Raw genomic sequence first — 17,610 nt, 5'->3', positions numbered from 1 at the left:
AACTTCAAAATTATTATCCCAAACACACAATGGTTAGTCCAGCTTTCTTTCCTAAAATTATTTATTTATTTTTCTGTATTTCACACTTTATTTTAGATTTTCCTTTTTGTTTCTTTGCGGCTCTAGTTCCTCTTCAATTAGATTTAAATGAGACAGCACACTTACAGTATCCGTTTGTCTCATAGTCACATTTTTTCCCATCCGTCCATTCTCTTCCACATATCATTTTCAGGGTTGCTGGGGCCTATCCCAGCTGTGTTAGGGCGAGAGGCAGGGTACACCCTGGACAGGTCACCAGTCTGTCACCGGGCAAACACATAGAGACAGACAACTATTCTCACTCATATTCGCATTTATGAGCAATTTAGAGTTACCAGTTAACCTATCCCCAGTAACTGCATGTCTTTGGACTGTGGGAGGAAGCCAGAGTACCCGGAGAGAAACCACTCAAACACAGGGAGAACATGCAAACTCTAAACAGAAAGACCCCGGCCTGATGGTGGACTTGAACTCAGGACCTTCTTGCTGTGAGGCAACTCTGCTAACCACCGGCACGGTGGCATTTCTGACACTCTTGGATGCCTATACCCACAGGCCATACATCTGAAACAGAAAGTTCTGTTTGTGTAACCATGTATATAAAGTTGGGCTGATTGGAAATCACAGTTTTAATGTTTGTTTCAAATTTAAGTCACATTTGGTGTTTCTGTTTTTATCTAGTCTTTTCTTTTTTACTGCTGATGAGGAAATTGCTGCACATCTTAAAAGTAATGAGACCTAATACAGAGCTGAATCATTTGACATTTATATTACACTTTTTTATAATGTGCATTAGGATACTTAAAATTCATCACATCTTCAGCAAAATAATTCACCACAGTTTTACTGAGAAGAGGTTTGACTTTATGCAGAAAAGATATAGAATTAATAAATACTTAATCTGCTAATTATTGCAGTCAGAGCAAATACGTGCAGGTCATCTTCCTGCGATGATTTACAGTGTCAGTGTGGAGGTGTCGTTTGGTGTTTTCAACATTTATTTTTATAAAACCAAAATGAAAAGTTCATTTGTTAAGTAATAAGTTCATGCGCCTTTAGCAGCTCAGTGTTAATTGCCAGTGCTCTTTGTGACATGAGATTACAGCCTTTAAATGCACAAGTGTGGGAAACACTTAACAGATTAATTCATAGGTAACCGCAAATAAAGTTCTAAATGTGATAAGATTTATGAAACATATGACATTTTCCCTGAGACTGCAAACATTGTGAAATTAAATAACACTTGACTGCTCATTAAGTGCAGATTCTTATCAACAGGAAACTGTGGCTGTGCTGGTTACTCATTCTTTCTTCTGATAAAGCAGGGCGTGAAAATCATTTCAGTTCACGGGTCACAAACAGCCTCATTTAATCTCAAGTGTGACAAACCAGTAAAAAAGCGGCATAATATTAAAAATAAATGAATAATAGAAATTTGAACTTTTTCACATTTTCTCCTGGCTTTAAATGTTGCTAAGGCCAAGTGAAACACACCTGCCACCCATCGCCTTTAAAAATATAACACTAAAAAAGTTTTTTTCTCATTAAATTAACTTTTCTTATTTACTGATTTAGTAGGAAACTGAGATGACTCAAGTATGTGTGACTTCACCAGCTTTTTTTCTTTTGTTGATTGGGTGACAAAGCAAAAATTTCCCAGGTACAACTTTTGTAACTGAACTATATTAAATTTTTCAATTTTAATTCAATTTTATTTATATAGTGCCTCAAGGCGCTTTATATAAATATATTTTACGTCTTTATGATTTTCAGAAGCTTCAGCTCCTGTAGTAAAGCTGATAACACCACACATGGATTAATAGTGATTAGTTGTGATTTATTTTAGCACTGATTTTCCATTTATAAAGATATAAGTGTTTGCCCCTAGGTTTACCCAAACCATTTAAAAAAAGACTGTCATTGAGTTCCAGAGTAGGTCCGTTTTTATTAATAGAGATGATAATTTTGTACATGTCAGAAGAAGAATGTGTTCTTTGTACACATTTAAATTGTATCAGTGCAGAAGAATGTCAGTTTTGTACGAACACTCCCTTCGCATACAACATTTCAAGTTAATTTATCAAGCACAAACATGGATCCGCCTATTAACAACATGTGAGGCAAATGCATAAGATCAATGTGCACTAGGCTACAGGTGAGTCAGCAATTCAGTGCCATTTCTTCGCAAAACTGATCCTCAGCGCCTAAAAAAGGATCTGAGAGAAAAGAACACAGAGACAAGAAGATAAATTATTTATCTGATGAAAAAAAATGTTATTGACACTAAATTGATGCTGACACTTAATAAATACTGTATAATAATAATACTCAAACGTAATAATAAACATGCTACTACTACTACAGCCAAAAACTATTTGTGTAATATTTAATAATGATAATAAACTGTGCAACATGAAGAGCCTCACCTGTTCTGTACTCAATCACAGTGTGAAGGCAGCAGCAATGCCGAAGGCAAGGAGCAGCAGGGCTGAAGTTTCTTCAGGGCGAGTGGACAGACTGCGGTCTATCACTGAACACAAGCAGAAAGCAAAGATCTGAGTCAAGTATCAGTAAAAACAGTTAATATCTTGTAAGCTTTACATCAAACCATGGTTTTCAGACTGTCTACCTTTCATCTGTACAGTTTTTAGGGCTGTAACTGTCTTCCTTGAGGCAGTATTTTGTGCTTCACACTTGAGAGTCACCGATTTAAGCGGATGATCCAGTGTCATCTCGATCACATTGCCCCTCACGGTCTGACTGTCCACAGACGACAGGAAGCGACAAGAAGGGTGACATTCGGCAGTACACACGTATTTATACGTTTCCGCAATTTCTACAACGTCTGGGCCTTCAATCTGAACCTTTGATGGTCCAACTGAAAGACAGATGATTTGTGAAACACATTGTCGTACAAAGTTAATATACAATTACCTCGTCAATATCTCTTTTAAACACACTACCAACAAACCTTTGTCATGACAGCAAACATTCGCTTATCACTTCTGTTTCTTAGGTTAGGAAGGTAGCTAGTAGCTGGCTATACTGTAGCGGTGTCCCAAAACGTAGGCCGCATCCTTCGGACCGGCCTTCGCGGTCTACGTGGATCGGGTCCTTCGAAGACCGACAAGGCCGGAAGTGCGAGGCTGTGAAATGGGACGGTCTAGCCTTCAGATCTGCGTCTCCGTCTCGGTGGAGTTAAATAAACTCAGCCATCTGCTCCTTGCTATCTAAATATAACCGGACGCTGGCGTAAATTCTCGACCATCTCACACTTCTGTTTAGTCAGTTTTCTGTTTGACATTTATTCAGCTGTGCGAAAATCCCAGAGGAACCCACCCGAGTTTAAAGTTTAATTTAATCTAATCTAATCTAATAACTTTGATCTCAGCCAAACCAATTTACTCCGGAAAAAATAATACACCGAAAAAAGCCAAACAATTACATTTTTAAGTTATCCGAGTGACTGCAAAAGTATTCGGCCCCCTTGAACTTTTCCACATTTTGTCACATTACAGCCACAAACATGAATCAATTTTATTGGAATTCCACGTGAAAGACCAACACAAAGTGGTGTACACGTGAGAAGTGGAACAAAAATCATACATGATTCCAAACAGTTTTTACAAATAAATAACTGAAAAGTGGGGTGTGCATAATTATTCAGCCCCCTGAGTCAATACTTTGTAGAACCAGCATTTGCTGCAATTCCAGCTGCCAGTCTTTTAGGGTCTGTCTCTACCAGCTTTGCACATCTACAGACTGAAATCTTTGCCCATTCTTCTTTGCAAAACAGCTCCAGCTCAGTCAGATTAGATGGACAGCGTTTGTGAACAGCAGTTTTCAGATCTTGCCACAGATTCTCGATTGGATTTAGATCTGGACTTTGACTGGGCCATTCTAACACATGGATATGTTTTGTTTTAAACCATTCCATTGTTGCCCTGGCTTTATGTTTAGGGTCGTTGTCCTGCTGGAAGGTGAACCTCCGCCCCAGTCTCAAGTCTTTTGCAGACTCCAAGAGGTTTTCTTCCAAGATTGCTCTGTATTTGGCTCCATCCATCTTCCCATCAACTCTGACCAGCTTCCCTGTCCCTGCTGAAGAGAAGCACCCCCAGAGCATGATGCTGCCACCACCATATTTGACAGTGGGGATGGTGTGTTCAGAGTCATGTGCAGTGTTAGTTTTCCGCCACACATAGAGTTTTGCATTTTGGCCAAAAAGTTCCATTTTGGTCTCATCTGACCAGAGCAGCTTCTTCCACATGTTTGCTGTGTCCCCCACATGGCTTGTGGTAAACTGCAAACGGGACTTCTTATGGTTTTCTGTTAACAATGGCTTTCTTCTTGCCACTCTTCCATAAAGGCCAACTTTGTGCAGTGCACGACTAATAGTTGTCCTGTGGACAGATTCCCCCACCTGAGCTGTAGATCTCTGCAGCTCGTCCAGAGTCACCATGGGCCTCTTGGCTGCATTTCTGATCAGCGCTCTCCTTGTTCGGCCTGTGAGTTTAGGTGGACGGCCTTGTCTTGGTAGGTTTACAGTTGTGCCATACTCCTTCCATTTCTGAATGATCGCTTGAACAGTGCTCCGTGGGATGTTCAAGGCTTGGGAAATCTTTTTGTAGCCTAAGCCTGCTTTAAATTTCTCAATAACTTTATCCCTGACCTGTCTGGTGTGTTCTTTGGACTTCATGGTGTTGTTGCTCCCAATATTCTCTTAGACAACCTCTGAGGCCGTCACAGAGCAGCTGTATTTGTACTGACATTAGATTGCACACAGGTGCACTCTATTTAGTCATTAGCACTCATCAGGCAATGTCTATGGGCAACTGACTGCACTCAGACCAAATAAGAGTAATATTAAAACTTAGTAGCTGCCGCCATTGTTGGAAACTGGAATTGGCTGGGTCGCGCTATGAATTCTGGGATATGGTGGGCCATGAAGGACACACCCGACCCATCCTTCAAATTTGGGGAAATGAAGGACGCATTTGTTGGCCGCATTTGAAGGAGTCGATGAATTGGGACAGCCCTCATCGCCTGGCTGTGACGTAACGGGTCTTCAAATGCAGCCTCCAAAGGATACAGCTTACGTTTTGGGACACATATAAATGGTTATTGTTAGCCATTTATAATTCTTAGATACAAATTTACTACCCATGGGTCAGAGCCAGCCAGCAGGGTTGGTAAAAGAAAAGCATCAAAGCAGTTGTGAGATGAATAAAGAGGATCAGTGCAACTTTTGGTACACAAATCTCTTGCTTTTGTTAGGTATGGTTGAATATGTAAGGTAAAATGGGATGTACAACAACTATTTTAATATCTGAAAAACATTTTTTCATCATTTGTAGCTCTTTCCAGTAGTAGGTGATTTTGTTTGAAGTTGTTTAAGTGTGGTAACATATTAGAACTTACTGCAGTTTGGAGTAAATATTTATTATGAACCTAATAGTTTTGCATTGAAGAAAAATTTTTTTTTGTCTATACTGTCAGTTATGGTTCTTAGAAAAAAATGAATTGGTGCATCACTACATAAAACAAGTCCCTTTGACACTTCTGTTTTTGTAGAAGATTAAATATGGTACAAAACATCTAAACCTATAAACTTTAGAGTTAGCAAATGAAAGGCTTGCAGTTCTGCTTGGGCAGGCTAACCGTCTGTAACAATCTTCTTTAAATATTCAACTTCCAGATTTCTTCTATTTAAAAAAAATTACTGGAACTTAAGAAGTAGTTATGACCATATCCCTCTTTTATTAGTAAAATAATCTTTGTGTAAAGGTATTTGCTCCCAGTTTTGCATTTGTCTCCAAATCTTGACTTACATGTCACAGCTATGTTTTGAGTAGCAGTGGCAAACAGCCCAGAGATGCGATTGGTGGCTTTGCAGGTGACAGTTTTGGAGGTGTCCATCTCCCGAGGAGTGATAGAAACAACATTTCCTTGACTACGGATCCATGGGCCTTTATCTGTCCTCCAGCTGTAGTAGCAGGATGGCTGACAGTACGCATAGCAATTATAGGTATGGCTCACTGTGGGATTCATCAAACTGGGGCCTGAAATGGAAACATTGGTAGGTCCAGCTATAATAGAAAAATATATATTTGTCATTAGTGGAACCAGTATGGGCTAGTGTCCGTAATTTTTCACATGACAATAACTCAGTGAACTGCTCTTAGTTTTGTAAAAGATCTAACAAGCTCATACCTAAAACCTGGATGTTCTTTGTTGCCGTAGCACTCAGCCCGTTGTCGCCTGAGACTGTACATGTCACTGTTAAAGAAGGTACCCAACTATTAATAGTAAAGGCTAGCATGTTGCTTTGACCCACGGCACTTTGTCCATCCAGAGACATGGAGTAGGTACATGTCCCACAACTGGAACCGCACTCAATGCTGCTTGGCACACCCACCGTCACATAGTTTGGGCCAATAATGACTGGTTTCAAGCCTTCAGAAAATGTCACAAAAATTAGTACTTTATTGCACATAATGTTCAAATTTATTTACAGCTACAGTTCATTTATTATATATTGTTTATGATGATACCTAGAACAGCATTAGCATAAGACTTGTATTGAATTAAATGTAAAATCACTTACCACTGTCAGCCAGTTCAGAGGGCTTTCCATCTGAAGACAGTACTGGGTGAAAGCCTAACAACCAGTAAAGCAAACTACATAAAACATGTAAGCTTTTAAGTTTACAAGAAAATGTAGGCCTAAACAAAGTTTCAGCTATTTTGGGCTGTTTTCGGTCATACAAGGTAAGGAACAGATTGTTAACAAGTTTTTTATTTGGGATTGTTTTTATTAATCAACTCTACTTGCTGCTTATCTTAAGCTAACAGGTATGTGAAGAATCATCTAACGTTAGCAAAGTGTAGCATTACTGCAGGACTTGTGCTGACTTTACACTTCTTCTGTACTTGTGTTTATAATTACACCGTGTTAGAATTATCTTGTTAATCATGGCCATAGACCTATGCATATATCTGTGCAGGTTCTCAGTCATCCAGGTCATGCTAATCTAAGGAGCTTGGAAAGAAAAACAACTGGACTTCATTTCACCTCACCTCACCATAAAGAAGTCCAGCCGCTTTTCTCGCCAAGCTCCTTGGATTACTGATGCATAGGCTTACAGAGGCTGATGACTAGATATTACCAGTAACTATTTTACTTGGGAGGCTTAAATAAATTGCATAGCCTTCAAATTGTTTTTATGAATAATCTTCACATGGATCCATAAGTTACCCACTACTAACTTGGCAGCTGTTGAGCTTAAAGTTATACAAAAAATATACGATAGCAAAACATATTTTAAGAATCAAAAATAATAGTGCTCATAATGTCTAACTTGATTCAATTTACTTTTTCAGCATACTTTTGTAGATAAATATAGAATGTTAAACGTAAGAATTTGGAAAAACAGCAACAAAACTGAAAAAGCAGAAAAAGGTTAACTGTCAATAGAAACGCGTTAGCCCTATGTACAGTGTGCCACGCTAACTTTTTTATCACAGCTACATTTGAGTTCATCGAAGGATTGTGTTACCTGCCAGAAACAGAAACACCGAAATTCTGATGACATTTGTGTTTTCTCCTTTTGGTTTGGATGTGAAGGTATTATCCATTTTTACTGTACGAAGCTGAAGTGTATCTCCGGGAAACAGTCCACTGACACAGAGCAGTCAGGCAGCCAGTCAACATGACTAAGCACACAGCTCATATCAGTAAGAGCTGAAAAGAAATCACCCTTCTTCGTCACCGAGCAATCCATTGCTTTTGTTTCGTAGCACAGTGCGACCCATAGTGGTTACACAAAGGTTTCAGAATTTCATCAGCTATGTATAACCGATTTAGATGGATGAGTTTGTGCACCTTGGGTCAATTTTCCAGAAGCTGATTTTAAAGAGTGGAGAATTACACTGCAGCAGTACTCCCATCTTTGGGCTACAGGCTCAGAGCCAGATAAAAGGAGTGCTTTGAATCTAGGGTGGTGATAGTTGTAGAGAGTAGCCCAAAAAGGAAATGTCACAGGTCTGACCACTCGAACAGCAAACATTTAAATAGAAAGGCATTTATATAGCAGTTTTCTAGTCTTATTGACAATTCAAAGCACTTTATATATCTCAAACTAATCAAACACATGCATATAATAAACTACAACACAACAACTTAACACAACTTAAAACAACTGAATAGACCACATTTATTGAAAGCAAACATTTTGACAAACTAATAACATTCAGTCTTTCTACACAAATACTAAATGTCAAAGGAAAAGAATACTTGTGGGTGTAGGTGCAAGTAGGTGCAATTTTATTTGTAAGAGTGTGTGTGTGTGTGTGTGTGTGTGTGTGTGTGTGTGTGTGTGTGTGTGTGTGTGTGTGTGTGCTCTTAAAGTGACGTCTCTTTCGAGTCCTTGGGTGGCCTGAAGGTCAGTATCTCTGTGAAAGTGTGACCTGCACAACACAAAAGAGGAAACTGTTATTAACAGCAATGCTAAACTCAAGTTTAACAACTAAGACACTGCCTGCCTTGCTGATTATGTTACGAATCAAGGCAGCTTCTGTGTATTATTAGATTTGAAATCTGCATCAAGTAAGATTAGCGTACACTGACCTCTTTTGGCCTAGGGAAGGTACTACAACTTCATGGAATTAATTTTTTTTTTTTTTTTTTTTTTTTTACTGTCATTCACATTGTCAATTTTTACCTATTATCTATACATCTTTTCTGTATGTTTGGGGTTATCTAAAGGAAAAATCTGGTTCTTCAGCAGTTAAATGCCCCACTTTGTTTGGTTGTTTGGTGTTAACCAGGAAGCATTAGAGGCTTTCTTAGATTTGTTTTTTTAACCTGAAGAACAACTGCTGGCTGCAGATTAGAACAAAAAAAGGAGAATTGGGGGGAAAGGACCAAAACAGTAAAGATCTGTGCCAAAACATTAACAGCTGAGTAATAGGTTTTTTGCAACTCGATTAATTTCAATTGAATTCTATTTTATATAATGTAAAATCACAACAACAGTCATCTCAAGGCGCTTTATGTTGTAAAGACCCTACAAATATGCAGAGAAAACCCCAACAATCAGATGAGCCCTGTGAGCAGGCACTTGGTGACAGTGGGAAAGAAAAACTCCCTTTTAACAGGAAGAAACCTCTGGCAGAACCAGCCTCAGGGAGGGGCGGGGCCATCTGTCGTGGCAGCTGTACCTCCCATTCTACTTTTAAATACCTTCAGAACCACAAGTAAGCCAGCAATCTGATAGTGTGATGTAGAGGGGACACGGTTTTATGAGGTCTTTTAAGCTAAGATAACATGATTTTACATTCGATTCTGGATTCAACAGACTTCTGTCATATTTCTTTCAGAATATTTTTGAACAACTCCAGTATTTTTTTATTACGTTTCCACAGGTCCAGCGGCAGTTCTGTGTTGTCTAGGGTCTGATCGTATGGCAGCGCCTCGGTCTCCTCCTCCGTATCTCTGAACTCACTGAAGAAAGGGAGGTCAAGCGCCTCAGAGGCGCTCAGCCTCTGGTCAGGGTCCAGAAGCAGCATCTTTTCCAAGACACATACAGCTGTAATGCAGAGACATGTCATATTCTGGATGATAGTAGCTTAGTGTAATTTATGGATGGTGTATGATCACGTACCATTTGAGCTAGCTTTGGAGAAAATTGAGTGCAAATCCTTTTTTGGCACTTTTGGTAAGCTTCTGATGTAGTTTCTGGCCTGTTCGCAGAGGGAGAGGAAGAAGGTTGATCATTTGAAATATTAAATCAGTGACAGCACATATGTCTACTATTGTCATTTCAACAAGCCCCACCCACTTACTGCTCAAACCTTCTATTTGTGAGGGGCAGCCAATCATGAGAAAGTTGCTTTAAAAGGAGGAGGGGGCTGCACCAAATCAATCTAATGCAAACCAAGATTAAAACTTTTGGAAATGGAATTGAGCATAAGAGGTGACCTTTCCACATGCTTGATTAAAGTCTACACAGGAAAGTAATTCTTTAAAGTCTAATTCAATGCAAATGTCACCTGAGTGCTACTCATGTAGAATACAAGAATAAGACGCATGCACCAGTTTGGCGAAATGTACCGTATTTTCCACACTATAAGGCGCACTTAAAATCCTTTAATTTTCTCAAAAATCGCCAGTGCGCCTTTTAACCTGGTGCGCCTTATGTATGAATTCTGGATGTGATTACTGACCTCGAACTGATTTTATGTAGTACACGGCGCTCAAAAATCTGTCAAAAAATGTTTTAGTACGACTTTGGTAAGCTATGAAGACACAACGCTTGATGGAATGTCGGACAATTGTGACTACCGTAGTCAGAAGCCTTGCGGACTCTGTGTAATCTGGGTCTAAAATTCCGTCAGCTTCAGGTCCCAAAGTCAAACGAACACTGCAGCATCACTGAGAGTTAAAAACTGTCTAAATTCTTTCATCTTTAATAAAATGATCAGCGTGGCTGCTTTACCAGGTGTAACAATTAAGTTTAATATCCAGGCATCCATGAAAACAGAATTTATTAAATTTAATGGAGTTAGAAGTTAGCAGGAAGTTAGCTCGCTAGTTTCCACCTAAACATGATATAGCATGTTCTGACTGAGAGATTTCTGAAAAAATTCAAACGTACAGCTCTGCTGTCACTTCCAACATAAATGAAGACAGAAAACTAAACAGCAGTGAAGTTTGTAGGGTTACTGAAGTTGGGCTAGCTGCTATATAATGATGTGCTACGTGATCACTAGCAACACAGCTATGTTAGCATAACATAAGCACAGTGAAGCTGGAGGATGAACGCTAACTTTTTTCCACTCAATAAAGGTTTATGCGAGGGTTCCCGATGGTTAGGAACAAATGCAATTACATGGCAGGATGCTGTAAACTGACCAAACTTCAGTCAGGAGAACAACTGAGATAATCCATCCACAATATGAGGTTAGTCATTAATATACTGCAACAACATGGGAAACGAGCAGCTGCGAGAGAATTCAACATTAATGAATCAATGTTACGGAAGTGGAAGTAGCGAGAAGAATGAGTTGAGTAAAGTTTGACTTATCTGACTGTTTTGTTTCACTTAATGCACCTTATAATCCGGTGCGCCTTATGGTACGAAAAATAGAGCATTACAGTAACTAAGAAAATAGGTAAGGAAGATGCACTGCACTCGACTCCCAGTGCCGAGAAAGTCCTAAACACAGCTACTCCTGTGCTTTCAATCTGAAAAATATGTGTTTCAAACATACTGTGAGAAAAAAGGAATGGTTTTGATAAACTTCTGTGCATCTTTTTGTGATGAGAACTGTGAAAACGCTGTGACCAACTTTGTATTGGAATGCATTATAGCAACTATGAAACCAGACTGACCACAGCTGCTTTTCCCTTTGAGGTCTGAGAGAGCAAATTGCATATCTTTTACAGCCCTCCCCTTTTTCAACTTTACAGCCAGTGTTTCATACTCAAAGGGAACTGTAACCCCAGGTTATTACTTACATCTTGACTTTGTAGTTTCACAATAAAGTCAGGAGATGGGGTTCCTGTAATCTTCATGATTTCCCTCAGCTGGTCCAGGTCTGACAGTGAAATATGGTTAAGAAGGGTGTGTTTAACTGATTTTTGATATTCAATTGTGAGCTTTCTTTTCAGCTTGCAAGTATAATGGGATCAACATGAAGAGACAGTAAAAATAGGAAAATGGGGAATAAGTCTTAATTTTGCTGTGAAGTGAAGGATTCAGGTGGTTAGTCTTAAACATAGACTGCATATAAAAGATGGCAAGGGTTACACGCTAGACTAACACGGTGAAGGATACGGTCGTTGCCTTTGAACAACGGCTTTCCCAGCAGCATCTCCGCCATTATGCAACCTGCCGACCAGATATCCACTGCAACCCAAAGCCAAGCATCTTTATCTGCAATTTTGGATTAAGAAAGAAATATATCCTCCTGATTTTTACCCCCATCCCTATAAGAAAGATAGCTGTACCAGTTTGCGTATAGTGCATCCAGTTGAGGATAACCTCTGGTGCTCTGTACCACCGTGTCACCACATAGCCGGTCATTTCAGAATCAGCCTGCCTCGCCAGGCCAAAATCCAGAATCTGAAGTGGAGGAAATAACTGAACTTTAACACAGAACGTGACTACGTCTAGAGACTTCACATCGATACATCTTCTTTGTTATTCGGCATTACCTTTAACTCACAGTCTGGGTTAATGGCTAAATTTCCAGGTTTAAGATCCTGTGGTGAAAAGAAATGTTGAGACCAATGAGACCAAGAGATACAAACAGTATGTGATTCAGGTTTAACATTAGTCATTAAAAGTAGGAATTCAACTCAATTTTATTTACATTCCATGTAACAACCCTTATTATTGTGATACAGCACCACTAGGGGGTGTTGTCCTGATATTGTAGTAGTTGGGGAGACTCCTAGTGTGTGTGTGAGTGCAGCGGCAGCCATTACAGCCGAACAGTCTGTTCAGAGAGAGACCTCATCATTGTAACGCGATGGCACCGGCGACTACCCATCCCCGCACATGTAAGTATGGACAGAGGAGAGCCGTGGAGACCTGGCATGTATGGTCTTATGTTGCTAACATCAAATAAGGTCTGTTGTTCGATTTAACTGACTGGCCTCGAGTTATCCAGCTAACCTACACACCACATGCCCGCTGGACCCACTAGCCGCTCTTTCTTCGCCAGACTGCCGTTACAATAACAGACATTGCCTCAAAGTGCTTTATATTGTATGCATAAATACCCTAAAATTTATTAGATTAAATTACATAATCCCCTGTGAGAAAGCACTTGGTGACAGTAGGAAGAAAAAAATCCCTTTTAACAGGATGAAACATCTGGCAGAGCCAGGGTCAGGGAGGGGCGGCCATCTGCCGTGAGTGGTTGGTGGTGAGGGGAGAAGAAGAGAACGGAGGGAGGCAGGACAAAGGATTTGGAATTGGAAGGCTTGTTTCTTTAGCAGGGCTAGCAAGGGTGAAAAAAGGACACATTTTTTAGCAGTAATTGATACGTTTTCTGCTCTAATAAGCAGTTCTCTGAGAGGCAGGAAAAATCAAGGAAAGGCTTTTGAAAATAGACATTTCAATAACACGATCTAACAGTCAGCGTATCAGACACAAACGCACACACTCACATAACAAAGCTCCCTGTGTGGGAATCGAGATGAATGGGACCGAGTATAAAAAAGAGAAAGTAGCCCCGCCACCCCCAAAGCTCATAGTCTAAAAGGTCAAAGGTCACCTACCCTGTGAATGATCCCTGCTGAGTGGATATACTGTGGAGAAAGCAGAGAGAGGGGGCATCAGATCAGCTCACTGAAACACTTTCCTGTTGTTTCAAGAAATTTCATGAGGGTTTCATTCACCTTGAGTCCTTTCAGCATCTGATAGACGAGGAACTGCACTCTGTCCTCCGATAACCTCTCCAGCTTCATCAGCTTGCCGAGGTCGGTGCCCATGAACGGCATCACCAGATAACTGCGGAGAGGCATGGGATCAATTCAAATGAGCTCTGTCTGATTCTTTAAGAGTGGTTAAGGAGAGCAGAGAGAAACTTACAAGTCACGAAACCGGTCGAGTGAGATTTCAGGAGTGAAAACATCCAACAGCCCAATGACCTGATAAGCCAGGAGGGAAAAAAAGCTCAATTAAAATCCGACTGGAATGATATTTAATCACATCTCTTCTCCTTCAAGCATGAACTTCAACATCTGCTATAATGTGAGTCGTATTTGCTGTTCCCGCGTCTTACGTTTTCGTGCTTCATGTGTTTGAGAAGTCGCAGCTCTCTGTAGGCCCTTTTGGCAAAAAGTTTGGTCTGGAAAGGCCGGTGGAGTTTCTTGATGGCCACCTGTGTCCCTATCCGGCGGTCCCATGCTGAACTGATGAGCAAGAAAACAGGTTTTATTGTCAGACTGAAATTTAAACTGGAATTACAAACCCCGATTGCACAATGAAACGTTTTTTAATGATCTGAATTAAAACCAGAAACAACTGCATCTTTCCATGTTTTTTCCATAGAAATGTGTTTCTTTTGTTGTGTTCTTGGTTTCAGTCAGGCACCTGCCCCATTTTTAGTGTGTGTGTGGATGTATTTCCCAGTTAAGCAAACTTGTGCTTTTCCTAGCAGGACAAGTCACCGTGTCTGCAGTGGGAAAAAATGTAGACTGCAATGTGACTGGAGACAAAGTGCATTCTGAGGAATTAACTCAGGGTCTTTAGCTTGACCCTAACAATAAGAGTTGGGGGTGGGTTTTCTTTGTTGACCCTCAGTCACAGTACACAATGCAAAGAGGGGCCCTAGACAGCCATCTGTGGAGAGACCACTGACCAAAAGAGCACATACAACCAGGACCTGATGCTTAGATAGGCTTTTATTGCAACATAAGATGCAGTGATGTGCAGAAATCTTGAGTCGCTTTTCATTTATTTACAATTTCCTAGAAAAATGGGAAATGGAAACAGAGATTTATTGAGACAAGTGTTAAAACATACATGGAAATAAAGCATATAAGCCAAAAACAGAATTTATAATTCTAATAAGCTTGAAAGTGGATAATTGGTAGGTCCAACATCATTCTTTAACACAGCCTGATCTCTCTTTGGCAAGTTTCCTTGTAGTTTCTTTAAGAAGTCTTCAGGACGGACATTCAAAGCTCTCCTTTGGATGTTGACTGACTGATACTACACTGCTTTGACAGTGTTGAGGTCCGGACTCTTGGGGAGGCCAATGCAAACACATACAATTGGCAATGTGTTTGTTATCAATATCCATTTTGACGAGATCTCCAACAGCTGGCTAAAATGGAGCCTCAAACCATGACAGAACCTCCAACATGTTCTATGGATGACTGTAGACACTTGCTGTTGTACCTCTGTGCTGTCCTCTGAATCAATTTTTTAAATTTGTATTCATCAGCCCACAACACCCGTTTCCACTGATTTTCAGTCCAGTTCTGGTGTAATTTCTCTTCGTCCTCCTTCCTTGACAGCTGCCCTCAATAAACAGTAAATGGATCAACTGAAGAGTCAGGTGCATCTCTCAGGTCCTGTGTCAGCTTGGTTTTTTTTCCAGTTTCTTAAGGACAGGACTCTTTTTTTAACAACACACTGCACACGCTGCTAAGACATGCCAAGTTTTTGGCTAATAGCACTTTGGGAATTACCTTGTTGGTGCAAGGCAACATTTCATGCCTGTCCAACTGTGTTACTTTGGTATTTCTCATAGATTCAACTGAAGAAACAGGAACAAATGTTGTGTTTTTGCAACAAGCTGCTAGGAACAAAGTGCAAAACTGATTATTTGCTAAGCTGACTGTTGTCTGTAGGCAACACTTGAGTTAGGTGTCTTCTTCATGCTTTGCTGACCAATCAGCGAACAAGTAAGCAGGGAAAATAATCCCTCTGAAAATGGTCAGGTACAAGGACTGGACTGAAAATGGGTCAAAAAGGAGCCAAAGAAAAACGTTGAAAGATTTTGAGAAATCCCGAGGAAACAATTTAGAAATTACAAGCAAGCCTGGCTCCCTGGAAGCAAAATATAAAGAAATGAAAGGAGGCTCAAGACTTTTCAGACCGTACTGTACTTTATAGCCTTTCACAGTATGTACACAGACGTTGCTTAAAGTCTAACAGACTTGTCCAACTGCATAACACGCACAGGATAGGTTTGTTGACAATCAGTCCAACACAACAGATTTTTTCTTTTTTAATCAAATTCTTTTAAAACTTTCAGCTACAACTTGCATAACTCACCACACAGTCCCATATGCTCCCGTTCCGACCTGCTTCAAGTCTCGATACCGCTCCGGTACCTCCCACACGGTTCTGTTGATCTCCTGCCTGTAGAACCCCGTCCTGGAGCGCACAGCCATACCCTACCGACGAACAAGGCTGCGGCTCCGCTCCAAACTCTCATGTGAAGAAATAAAAGTTCCACAGTAAAGAGCAGCTGTAGAAACTGCTGGGGCGCAAAATTCCTCCAGATGCGATCTCTTGTGCGCTTTGGAGGATCGATACTCACGGCCCCCCAGGACGCACACGCAGACTCACGCGCACTGAATTGTTAGTGGTTGTTTCTGGTCGCCCATGGCACTCCGTGGGTGTGTCTACAATGTGGGGGAAAGACTGCAAAACATCTGTCCACCCTATAAGGTTAGGTCCCCCCTGCGTCCCTTCAGAGCTAACCTTGGCTTCTAACATAAAGTCAGTAAGCTTTCTTTTTTTTGTTTTAGGGATTTTTAGGATTTTGATATTTTTTTGAGTTAAGTTATATTTTCTTTTACACCTGGTTGTGTGCACCTCAGTTTAAATACCTGATATACATGTCAGTGCTTTTAGCAGGGGAATGTCCAGAGTGGGCGCATGGGGTGCCTTGACCCCAAATCCAAAATATAGGATGTCTGAGCAAAATCCATGTTCAGCCGTCTTAATTAATTATTGGCAACACAAATTTTATTTTTTTGAATTCCTTCTACAGTGGCTCTGAGAGTTCAAACGCACTGCAACTTTAGAAAATTTCTGGAAAGCACAAAAAACACAGTGGATGTTAAATAAACACAACAAAAGCAGAAAAAGTGAAACAATGGAAGTAGAAAAAATGCTAGTGTTTGGGGCGGGAAGATAAAGATGTGATGGAACAGCTGCAGACACGACAGAAATCCAAATATGCGAAGGATTTTACTTAAACATGCTTAAAAGAAGGGGAGGATTCACTGGTGATGTGAGGGAGAAAAGATGCTAGGCAATGTGTCTTTTAATCACATTATTCATAAAATACTGTTTATGTTTGCTATTTACTGTTTAGCCTGTCATCATGAATTACTACCCCCCAATAACAAATTCTGTGTTTTGTGAGGGGTTTTTGTGTGGGGGCTCTTGCTATTTTTTTTTCTCTTTTATTCAACTTTGATCGTCTTTGTGTACTTTTCCAGTGCTGGTGTTTTCTTACATTGCAGTGCATTTTTCCTCACAGGGGCACTGTATATTTTTGAAATATACAAAATATACTGCAAATTCCCTGTGAGAAAACCCATTTAGTCAGTTGGAACACCCCATTAAAAAGCAAACAAACAAAAATGGAAAACCTGTTTTCTTCAGAGCAAAACAAATACTAAATGATGAGGTTTGTAGTGTCTGAGTTTTACATGTAAAACCACCATCATCATCTAGATTGCTTTATGTCTTTACAGTATATATTTATGTCAACAATGTATTTTATTCACAATTAATGGTTCTAGTCCAAACTATAAAAATCACACGTTTAATGATATGAAGTATGCAAGAATGATGTGTACTCTATGTGAGACATTTTGGCAAACAGAGATGATCGAGTTTATTCTGTTGAAGCCAAAGCTTAAAAGTCATGGTACTGTCTGATGACGAGAAAATCCTTTGAATCATTTGGAAACTAAGAGCTGACATTCATTTTAGCGATTTGAAACTCAGGACTACAGTTGACTCACACGCCACCATGTATTCAAAAGTCATAACTTGTAACAAACATACATACATACATATACATTCAGTT

At 40.0% G+C, this 17,610-nt stretch overlaps 1 protein-coding gene and 1 pseudogene across 2 annotated transcripts; both read right to left on the bottom strand.

The window, feature by feature from the left end:
• Window positions 1–2,480: 2,480 nt before the first annotated feature.
• On the bottom strand, window positions 2,481–7,750 carry LOC146615420 (uncharacterized; annotated as a pseudogene).
• A 690-nt stretch (window positions 7,751–8,440) lies between these two features.
• On the bottom strand, window positions 8,441–16,119 carry mapk12b (mitogen-activated protein kinase 12b). 2 transcript variants are annotated; one of them, XM_085376252.1, is made up of 12 exons: window positions 15,837–16,119; window positions 13,834–13,963; window positions 13,641–13,699; window positions 13,448–13,559; window positions 13,328–13,357; window positions 12,257–12,304; window positions 12,050–12,218; window positions 11,877–11,948; window positions 11,558–11,637; window positions 9,702–9,780; window positions 9,453–9,626; window positions 8,441–8,505 (listed from the first exon to the last, which is right to left on the bottom strand). In XM_085376252.1, exons 1-12 carry the CDS (start codon window positions 15,953–15,955, stop codon window positions 8,441–8,443), a joined length of 1,137 nt encoding a protein of 378 aa, XP_085232378.1. In that variant the 5' UTR covers window positions 15,956–16,119. The 2 variants fall into 2 exon arrangements, with proteins under 2 accessions (XP_085232378.1, XP_085232379.1); XM_085376253.1 differs by having other exon boundaries at window positions 12,050–12,164.
• Window positions 16,120–17,610: the final 1,491 nt, after the last annotated feature.

The sequence above is a fragment of the Diplotaxodon limnothrissa genome, linkage group LG17, assembly GCF_057381915.1.
Source record: "Diplotaxodon limnothrissa isolate DT_005_m linkage group LG17, D_limnothrissa_male_GT1.1, whole genome shotgun sequence".
NCBI classification, from domain to species: Eukaryota; Metazoa; Chordata; class Actinopteri; order Cichliformes; family Cichlidae; genus Diplotaxodon; species Diplotaxodon limnothrissa.
Note: the sequence above shows the minus strand (reverse complement) of the source record. Positions and strands in the feature narration are given on the sequence as shown.